Below are 11,313 nucleotides of genomic sequence, written 5' to 3' on the forward strand. Positions count from 1 at the left end.
TCCACATTAAAAGATACAGTCCCTTCTTACTCACACGCACCGCTTCACATTAAAAGATACAGTCTCTTCTTACTCACACACACCGCTCCACCTTAAAAGATACAGTCGCTTCTAACTCACACGCACCGCTCCACCTTAAAAGATACAGTCCCTTCTTACTCACACACACCGCTTCACATTAAAAGATACAGTCCCTTCTTACTCACACACACCGCTCCACCTTAAAAGATACAGTCTCTTCTTACTCACACACACCGCTCCACCTTAAAAGATACAGTCGCTTCTAACTCACACGCACCGCTCCACCTTAAAAGATACAGTCCCTTCTTACTCACACGCACCGCTTCACATTAAAAGATACAGTCCCTTCTTACTCACACACACACCGCTCCACCTTAAAAGATACAGTCGCTTCTTACTCACACACACCGCTCCACATTAAAAGATACAGTCGCTTCTTACTCACACACACCGCTACACCTTAAAAGATACAGTCGCTTCTTACTCACACACACCGCTACACCTTAAAAGATACAGTCGCTTCTTACTCACACACACCGCTCCACCTTAAAAGATACAGTCGCTTCTTACTCACACGCACCGCTTCACATTAAAAGATACAGTCCCTTCTTACTCACACACACACCGCTCCACCTTAAAAGATACAGTCGCTTCTTACTCACACACACCGCTCCACATTAAAAGATACAGTCGCTTCTTACTCACACACACCGCTACACCTTAAAAGATACAGTCGCTTCTTACTCACACACACCGCTCCACCTTAAAAGATACAGTCGCTTCTTACTCACACACACCGCTCCACCTTAAAAGATACAGTCACTTCTAACTCACAAGCACCGCTCCACATTAAAAGATACAGTCGCTTCTTACTCACACGCACCGCTTCACCTTAAAAGATACAGTCACTTCTTACTCACACGCACCGCTCCACATTAAAAGATACAGTCGCTTCTTACTCACACGCACCGCTTCACCTTAAAAGATACAGTCACTTCTTACTCACACGCACCGCTCCACATTAAAAGATACAGTCGCTTCCTACTCACACACACCGCTCCACCTTAAAAGATACAGTCTCTTCGTACTCACACACACCGCTCCACCTTAAAAGATACAGTCGCTTCTTACTCACACACACTGCTCCACCTTAAAAGATACAGTCTCTTCTTACTCACACACACCGCTCCACATTAAAAGATACAGTCGCTTCTTACTCACACACACCGCTCCACCTTAAAAGATACAGTCTCTTCTTACTCACACACACCGCTCCACCTTAAAAGATACAGTCTCTTCTTACTCACACACACCGCTCCACCTTAAAAGATACAGTCTCTTCTTACTCACACACACCGCTCCACATTAAAAGATACAGTCACTTCTAACTCACAAGCACCACTCCACCTTAAAAGATACAGTCACTCTCTAAAGCTCACAGTGAGTCTACGTTGGCTGGATTAAATATAACGGGTAAAAGTCGAAGTCCCTATATTCTTATATGATTATGAATGGGATTTTACTCTCAGAACCAGACCATCCAGCTCTATGTTACTTGCAGTTCAATGAAGCACTGAATCATGGGATATGTAGTTCTCTTCCAGTGATGTGTAGTTCTGAATGATTAGTTAAAGCCCAGGGTTGTATTAATGTGTCTCTGTCTCATTCTTTAAGCTATTTCTCAGCACATCCAACTTACTGATGATGTGATGTAACAGTTAATTGCCATGTTAATTAGTTCCATAAGCAGAATTAATCAGGAGCACGCTCTGTCTGCTTTCACAGGGACCAACCAGTGCAGTGTAAATAATGGAGGCTGCACTCATCTGTGCTTCGCAAAGACAAATGGATTTGTTTGTGCGTGTCCAGACGAACCAGACGATCGTCCGTGTTCCACCAGTGAGTACACACACACACCAATGCTCACGTCATAAAACAGCAGTTACACTGACATCTAGTGGCCAAGAATTGTCAAAGACAGTGGTCTGTAATCTCTGTGTTTAGTTTCTGGTTACGTTCCCATGGTGCCGGACAGAAGCACAACCAGCACTCAGTCTCCGAGCAAACGAGCGAAGTCTACGAACAAACCTCAGGCGGGGCTTCCTGTGATCAAGTGAGTATTTCCAAGGGTTTGCCACAGCCATCTGTATACTGAAGTCTAAGGCTTTCTCTCTCTCTCTCTCTCTCTCTCTCTCTCTCTCTCTCTCTGGGTAATTAAAGTGGCCCTCCATCTAGCCTATCACTTCATAGGCAATGTGCTCTCCAACAGATCTGGCCTCTGGTTCCTGAAGCTTCTTAATGGTATTTTCCACTGCAAGGTCCCTACTCTACTTTGCACAATTCTACTATTCTCTACTCAACTCTCTCCTCCTCCACCAGGTGAATCAGGTCCTGGTTCTGGAAGCGGGTTCTTGTTTAGTGGCTGTTCTCTCGTGGTTCAGAGAGAGTCGAGTAGGGACTAAACCGTGGCGTGTAAACCTTGCAGAGCGCTGATCGTCCAGAGAGAGTCGTCACTCTACGCCACGCAACGCAGACGACCAGCACCAACTCTCCATCTGTAAAATCTCCAGCTGCAGCAGAGATCACGTTTGTTTTTATCCGACTCACGACGGCAGCTCGTAAAATGACGCCGTGGTCTTTTAAAGAGGTTCAAACGCTCCTTGGATCGGTGGCCGACGAAAGAATCCAGCGAGAGCTGGACGCTGCAACAAGGAAGGAACAAACTCTACTGATCTGTCTGAACTGATGACGGAGCTGTGTTCAGTCCCAAACAACAACAACACGCCAATACACCATGAGTAAACACCGCTTAACGTTACCGCCGCCGTTGTTGTGGTTTCCAAAGGCCACTGTTCCCCTTAGAGACGGGGGTTAGAGACGACACCAGATACATTTCAGTGGGGAACTGTGGGAAACCAACCAGGGACCAATCAGAGAGTAGAGACTAGTAGAGTAGGTGTATTGCAGTGGAAAATAGCCAATAGGAAACAAAGCCCTAGGCATTTACTGTTCTCCTCCAAGCGTGTTGAGCTCCAGATGCATTGTGTGTGAAGTCTTTCCTTGTTCCTTCCTTGTCTTAACCACAAACCTTGTTATTATCTGTGTTCCTCCTCCAGCTGCACAGATAAATCCTCAGGTTTGGAGAGCTGCATTCAGAACAACGTGATCTCAGCTCCTCACGGTACGCGGGACACGTCATTACAGGAAAACCCTCTGTTTACTCTGATACAATCACAGCGGGATTCATCACTCTTCCTCTCTTCCTCTGTTTGTTTTTTAAAGTGGAGGGGCTTCATATCAGCTACCTGATTGGTGGAGCTCTGACGGTTCTGGCCATTCTTATCCTAATAACGATGTACATCATTTACCGGTGAGGATTAACCGTTTAATTCCACACGTCATTAGTGTTCATGTATGGGACCTGTCTATATACAAATAAAGTTATTGTACTTTGTACTGTAATGGAGTGTGTATGTCAGGGCTTGGGAAATGTAATTATACATAGAAATAAATCCAGCCTAATATTAAACATGTGAAAGTGATCTTTACTGTGGTGATAATAACTGGTGGAGTATTACAGCATTATTAACCAGTATCTCCACTTGTTTATTACCATGAACTGTGTCACTGCGCAAAGATAAAACAGCCTCTACAGCGCCCCCTGTGGTTCAGCTGTGCCATAGGATAGGGCAGGGTCCAGGTGATGTGTCCAGGTGATGAAGTAACAATGACAGCTCCTCCTCCCGCACTCTGACCCCGCCCCCCAGTATTGTACTGAGTTAGCTGAAGCTAGGGGGCGTAGTTTCCCTTTGAATGGTCGTGTCTGATTCAACACAGGAATAAATCACTGCAAAAACTGAAGAAACTAATGCTGTTTCCACTGGTGTTTCATTTGTAAAATGTTCTCCTCTCTGTCTTCAGACACAAAAAGTCCAAGTTCGCTGACCCGGGTGTGAGTAACCTGACCTACAGTAACCCCTCGTACAGAACCTCAACTCAGGAGGTGAAAATAGAGACGGCCCAGAAGCCGCCGATATACAACCAGCTACGGTATAAAAAAGAGGTACTTCTCTCTCTTTTCTTTTGTTTTATTCTGTCGTTCTTGTCTCAGAGAGAGGAAGGGATATTTGGAGCATTTCTAGATGCTCTTTAATAATGACTAAAGTCACCATCACAAAGCCCCCCCAGCACTGGAGTGTGGAACAGTGGAACTGTGTTCTCTGGAGTGATGGGGTTCCTCTGGTGTGTGGAACAGTGGAACTGTGTTCTCTGGAGTGATGGGGTTCCTCTGGTGTGTGGAACAGTGGAACTGTGTTCTCTGGAGTGATGGGGTTCCTCTGGTGTGTGGAACAGTGGAACTGTGTTCTCTGGAGTGATGGGGTTCCTCTGGTGTGTGGAACAGTGGAACTGTGTTCTCTGGAGTGATGGGGTTCCTCTGGTGTGTGGAACAGTGGAACTGTGTTCTCTGGAGTGATGGGGTTCCTCTGGTGTGTGGAACAGTGGAACTGTGTTCTCTGGAGTGATGGGGTTCCTCTGGTGTGTGGAACAGTGGAACTGTGTTCTCTGGGGTGATGGGGTTCCTCTGGTGTGTGGAACAGTGGAACTGTGTTCTCTGGAGTGATGGGGTTCCTCTGGTGTGTGGAACAGTGGAACTGTGTTCTCTGGAGCGATGGGGTTCCTCTGGTGTGTGGAACAGTGGAACTGTGTTCTCTGGAGTGATGGGGTTCCTCTGGTGTGTGGAACAGTGGAACTGTGTTCTCTGGAGTGATGGGGTTCCTCTGGTGTGTGGAACAGTGGAACTGTGTTACAGTGGACCTCCTCATCCTCACCTGTCTCTTCTGATGCTCTCTCTTCCCTCACTGCAGCTCTCTCATCCCTACAACTCTCTCTCTCCCTTCATCTTCTGACTCCTTCTTTGCTCCGTCACTCCGAGGTGAAGCAGGTAGCGCAACAGCATGAGCATCTGAGTTAACACCACGCTGTGTTTATAACGGAGAATGTTTCTTAGTTTAAAGGTGCGATCAGTCATTCTCACCACTGAGACAATATTTATATATCAGATGAATTATTATTTATAAAAGGGGCAGCACATATTAGATGCAGAAAACACTGCTTTGTGTTCCCTGAATGAACCAGATTTTATTCCATAAAAGTGGGTCTGCCACAAGGGGGCATCCTTGTTTACTATTTATTATGTTTATTTACCATTACACTCATTTCTTGACACCCAATGGGTCTAATAAAGACGCTCTGACACATTCAGGCCACTAGGAGTCACTATAATGGCAGTTTTATAACATTAACCAGACTCACTGGAGAAAATGACTGAATGCTCCATTTAATGGTTTTGATTGACTGATATATGCAAATGAGCTCTGTTTTAATTGGCTGGCTCGACTTGCATCTCATTTAGAAACTTTGAAGAGCTGAGAAACACCTTGAAATCTGAATTGCATGAATGGGCGGGGCTAATCTGCTTTACTGTTTATTATAACGTCTTCACACTCCTGCATCAGTTAAAGTAACAATAGGTAGTATTTTTACCTTAAAATTACAGCTTCAAAATCACTGTGATGCTCCACCAAGTTGTAACAAGTAGATTAGGACCTCTGTTTCTGCTACTCCAGGCTCAGCACTGCAGAAACTGCACTATGTAACTTTTGGAGGAGGGTAGGAAACCCCCACCGCACCCCCATTGTAACTGTAGGGGGAGTCCCGGAGCACAGAGAGTATATGTAATGAACAGTTCATATTTGTTTGCTGTTTAAAATCCTGGAGAACTTTAACGGTCTAAGCGTGGTCAGTTAGTGTTCTCCTCCGAGCGTGTTGAACTCCAGTGTGTTCTCCTCCAAGCGTGTTGAACTCCAGTGATGTGGAGGATGGTATCACTCATGACTGCATGGAAATGAGCTGTAACTCTGCTGCATCAAATCATCTTTATTTATTTATTGATGAATGCTTTGATGAATGTAGAACTGACTGAAGACATATTGGAATCGTACGCTGTGTTGGAGAAGCATATGGTTTTGAGTGCAGTGATGAATTGTTTGCTGTTTGAATGTTGTTTATAGATTTAATATTAGGGCTGTGTGACAATGGCCTTTATCAAAATACAAAAGCAGAGTTATTTTTGCTAAAAGTACAGTTCAGAAGAGTCTAATAGAGGCCTGTAGAGATCAGCAGCATTCCATAGAGACCAGTAGAGTCCCATAGAGAACAGTAGAGGACCGTAGAGACCAGTAAAGGCCTGTAGAGACCAGTAAAGGCCCGTAGAGACCAGTAGAGGCCTGTAGAGACCAGTAGAGACCAGTAAAGACCCGTAGAGGCCCGTAGAGACCAGTAGAGGCCTGTAGAGACCAGTAGAGACCAGTAAAGACCCGTAGAGGCCCGTAGAGATCAGTAGAGGCCTGTAGAGATCAGTAGAGACCAGTAAAGACCCGTAGAGGCCCGTAGAGACCAGTAGAGGCCTGTAGAGACCAGTAGAGACCAGTAAAGGCCCGCAGAGGCCCGTAGAGACCAGTAAAGGCCCGTAGAGACCAGTAAAGGCCCGTAGCGACCAGTAAAGGCCCGTAGAGACCAGTACAGGCCCGTAGAGACCAATAGAGGCCTGTAGAGGCCCGTAGAGACCAGTAGAGGCCTGTAGAGATCAGTAGAGGCCTGTAGAGATCAGTAGAGGCCTGTAGAGATCAGTAGAGGCCCATAGAGACCAGTAGAGGCCTGTAGAGATCAGTAGAGGCCCATAGAGACCAGTAAAGGCCCGTAGAGACCAGTAGAGACCAGTAGAGAACAGTAGAGAACAGTAGAAAGCAGCAGAGTCCAGTAAAGATGCAGTGGAACAACACAATTAGTAACTGGCATGTGGTGTTTATTATGAAATGCTCAGCTCACACATATTTTCCCTAATACATTTGTTTTTAATCTTTCTACTAATGACCATTAACAACTGTGTGTGTGTGTGTGTATTCAGGGCACTGGGGAAGGTAGCTACACCAAAGAGAAGATCCGTATCGTGGAGGGTGTGTGCTTGCTCTCGGGGGAGGAGCTGTACTGGGAGGATCTGAAGCAGCTGAAGGCCTGTAGGGGGAGTGGCCTGAACGCCTGCATGCGCACCGACACGGTCTCTCTGCAGGCAAGCTCCGCCTCCCTCGATGACACAGAGACAGAGCAGCTTCTCCAGGGCGACCAATCAGAGTGCTCCAGCCTAAACACGGCCACGCCCCTCCGGCACAGCGCTCACCCCGACACGGGCTGGGTCCCAAACCGCAAACCCTCCACCGAGAGCCAAGTCTGATCCCACGTCCACACACACACACACATATACACAATGACATCTAAACATATACTCAGACATATATACACACACTGAGAGTCAATTCTGATCCCACACACAAACCAAGAGTCCAGTCTGATATGTAGATATATGTATAATTACATTTGCATAAATGCAATATCTTTAATGATGTCATAATAGAACAAATGATCCAGAGTTCCTACTCTCTTCTGTCCATGAGTTCAAACAACTGGCCGTGGTTTTAATGCTGTGGCTGATGGGATAAATGATGTAATAGTCAGTAACACTGAGACAGCGCTGAGCCGCAGCGCGTCGTACACTCACAACCTTTATCAGACGTTCTGAAGGAACAGAACCCTGCGTAGTGTAGAACGTCCAGCACGTTAGAACCTAGAACGGACAGAACACACATACACACCTATAGATTATAAACACACCTAGCCCTCCGTCCACATCTTCCCCTTCACCCTCAGCTCTTTACATCCACACGAGTCACAACAAAGAGAAAGAGCTGAAGAAGCGAGAGAACAAAAGAAACAGAGAGAGAGAGAAAGAGAGAGACATTTATAACTGGGAGAGAGACTGGGACCTAAATATTCTGGATGTTTTTTTTTCTATTTGATGACGGCGGATTGTTTTTGTACATTCCGCCCTTCCACTTTTTCCACGGACTTCTGACGCAACAAAAAAAACGTAATCAAAAATCTGGAAAAAGAGAAAAACTGAAGAAAAAAAAAAACAAAAAAACAAAACCAGGAAGTGGCCGATTTTGAGCTGAACATCGTAACTTTGTAAAACTTTTAGGACTTTTATTTATGAGCGTTTTCTACTTCCGAGTGGCGGCTCCTTGTTTGTGTCGTTCTTGTTTCTCGAAGTCCCGCTGTAAGTGCTGTTAAAGACTGTTAAAGGCCTCCTGCGCTCACAAGGCGTAAGATCAGTGACGGTGCCAAAGGACAGAGGGCTTTTAAAACAAGAGGAGGAATAAAAGACTGCTTTTTTAAATTTTAAATCCTCCGCTTTGACACGGAACTTCAGACGGATCAATGTTTCAGAAAAACTCAGACTAACACGGATTTTACTTTCACCGAAGAGTGGAACAGAAGTGTGTTTTTCTTTGGCTCTTTCCCCTTCATCCAATAAAATTGACCTAGTTTTGCTTGTTTTTGTTCACTTTGGAAGAGTCGTACACATCAGACACAGCCGTGTGTTGAATACGACTCAATAAAGTAATAGAGTAAAACACGAAACACCTGCTCCTCGGGGAAACGTAGTGTGAATGTGCCAAATGTTGCTGTTGTTCATGTCTGTGTCTCTTCACTCTATTTATATTACTGCAGGAGCTGTGTTTGGCATTTTTACCTTTATTTACATTTCTATGGACGTTTTTTCCGTTTTTTCCGACGTCTATCCACCATCTCAGAATCTGAGAAAGCACCGTGCACTTACACACACCCGCAGCTCAGTGGAAAAACGTCATGTGTAAACTACCACTGTTCCATTTACTTTAATATTAAATGTTATTTTAAGCAAAAGAATTTTAACATTGCTGTTGTAACAGAACCTCAACTTTTAAAGGTGCAGTACGTCGTATTCACCATCTAAAAAGTAGAAAATAATATTCCTGACCCTCTCTGTGGAGCGTAACGTGTTGTGGACCCAGAGAGCGCCCTCTGTTGGTGGTAAAAACACTGCACTGCACCTTTAAAAGACAAATAGCTATTGTTTTGTAACGGAGATGTTCTGAGGATCGTCTTAAACCCGAGTGAGTTCGTTTTCTCGAGAATTAACTTCTCCAAACCTGCTGCTACGACCTGCACCCGGCACTGAGGCCCTGAGGAGGAGGAGAGGGGCTCGGCAGCTAAATATCCTCACTCTGCAAACACCAGCTCTTATACAGTGAAAACATCCCTGAGGGAACCGGTTTATGATCCACAGAGCGGGTCCCCTGTGTGGGAGGGGCCCTGTGTAGGATACAGGAAGTGTCTTTTTCCACTGGCAACACTTTCTCTGGGTAATTTTAATCTTTCTCACAAGGAGATTTGATTTCACTGAATCAGAGCTAATGTTTTGTAGCGCAGCTCTGAAACTGTCAAACTCTCAAAACCCACCTTCAGTTTTCTCCAACAGCTGCATGTAACCTGCTTGTTTTATTTTGTTGTTGTTATTTTATTATTTGTGCATAATGTTCAGAAAAGCTGACAGGAAAATGTTGTACAGAGTTTGAAACGGAGAGAAACGAGACGTTTGTATGTGTTTAAATATGTTGTGTTGATTTTATTGTATAGATTTCTTTTGTACAAAGGGATTGTTTTTGTTTTTGTTTTGGTGCCTGTTTTATTAAAGGCACAGGTTACGTTTCTCCATGTTGTATTTTTTCTGCTCAAACAACGTCAGATGAAACTATGATTAACTTTGTCTTTACGAAGCTTTAGAGGAGCGGGTTTGGTACTTTTTTTAAAATGAAATACTAACAGCGGTACTGTATTTTAATCAGAATTGTTCTTTTAAGGACGTGGAAGGACTTTTGGAGTCGATTCACGGTAAAAACACAGGTGTTCTGTTGCTACAGAGAGGAGAAGTGTAATATATCGCATTAATGTCATGCTTTCTTTTGTTTACATTGGAATGTATTGACGATATTGTGAAATATATCCAATTTTCCAATGAACTTGGATTAGTTTTGCTCCTCAGAAACAGATCGATGAGATTCTGCTGAGTAGTTTCATCTGACCCGGAGAAACGGAGCGGAACATGTTTCACGGCTGAGTGCTGAGCCGTCCCTTTATACTTTGACTCACTGGAGAGGAGTTATTTAACCACTTTATGACTTTATGTTCGGGGCGAGACGCTAGGGTTTGAAGCCAGTTATTTAACAGAGTGCTCCTTTATGTTTCAGAAAAAACTGCTCACATGTAACTGTTGTAAAGTTAAACTAAAAGAGATATTTATAAGTTCCTTGTTTGTTGTCCCTAGATGTAAATATGAAAAGAAGTGTATATGTATTTTCTCCTCATTGCAATACTAACAAACTGTGTTGTGTGACAGTGAATTTACTCATTTGTTATCTTTTAATATAAAAACTGCAGTTGCATTTGAAAAGAAATGTAGTTTTCTGTGTTTATTATTAGTTTTCTGTGTGGGGTTTCGGGCCACGGCGGCCTGAATCTCTGTAATTTCCTTATTCATTCATTCATTCATTATCTGTAACCGCTTATCCAGTTCAGGGTCGCGGTGGGTCCAGAGCCTACCTGGAATCATTGGGCGCAAGGCGGGAATACACCCTGGAGGGGGCGCCAGTCCTTCACAGGGCAACACAGACACACACACACACATTCACTCACACACTCACACCTACGGACACTTTTGAGTCGCCAATCCACCTACCAACGTGTGTTTTTGGACTGTGGGAGGAAACCGGAGCACCCGGAGGAAACCCACGCAGACACAGGGAGAACACACCACACTCCTCACAGACAGTCACCCGGAGGAAACCCACGCAGACACAGGGAGAACACACCACACTCCTCACAGACAGTCACCCGGAGGAAACCCACGCAGACACAGGGAGAACACACCACACTCCTCACAGACAGTCACCCGGAGGAAACCCACGCAGACACAGGGAGAACACACCACACTCCTCACAGACAGTCACCCGGAGGAAACCCACGCAGACACAGGGAGAACACACCAACTCCTCACAGACAGTCACCCGGAGGAAACCCACACAGACACAGGGAGAACACACCACACTCCTCACCGACAGTCACCCGGAGGAAATCCACGCAGACACAGGGAGAACACACCACACTCCTCACAGACAGTCACCCGGAGGAAACACACGCGGACACAGGGAGAACACACCAACTCCTCACAGACAGTCACTCGGAGCGGGAATCGAACCCACAACCTCCAGGTCCCTGGAGCTGTGTGACTGCGACATGTAATTTCCTTAGCAGGTCTTTATTTTACTTTAAAGAGATACAATATTAGAAACAATG

General features: G+C 45.1%; 1 protein-coding gene across 3 annotated transcripts in view; it reads left to right on the forward strand.

Annotated features, from left to right (window-relative positions):
* The window catches only part of lrp4 (low density lipoprotein receptor-related protein 4), a 45,001-nt gene extending 34,610 nt beyond the window's left edge, over positions 1-10,391 (forward strand). For all 3 annotated transcript variants that reach the window (XM_066647295.1, XM_066647297.1, XM_066647296.1), the window contains exons 31-36: positions 1,807-1,920; positions 2,026-2,134; positions 3,138-3,202; positions 3,304-3,391; positions 3,943-4,084; positions 6,989-10,391. In XM_066647295.1, the coding sequence (XP_066503392.1) occupies positions 1,807-1,920; positions 2,026-2,134; positions 3,138-3,202; positions 3,304-3,391; positions 3,943-4,084; positions 6,989-7,312 (842 nt within the window). In that variant the 3' untranslated portion in view covers positions 7,313-10,391. The remainder of the gene's footprint in view (positions 1-1,806; positions 1,921-2,025; positions 2,135-3,137; positions 3,203-3,303; positions 3,392-3,942; positions 4,085-6,988) is intronic.
* Positions 10,392-11,313: the final 922 nt, after the last annotated feature.

The sequence above is a fragment of the Hoplias malabaricus genome, chromosome 16 (assembly GCF_029633855.1).
Source record: "Hoplias malabaricus isolate fHopMal1 chromosome 16, fHopMal1.hap1, whole genome shotgun sequence".
NCBI lineage: Eukaryota > Metazoa > Chordata > Actinopteri > Characiformes > Erythrinidae > Hoplias > Hoplias malabaricus.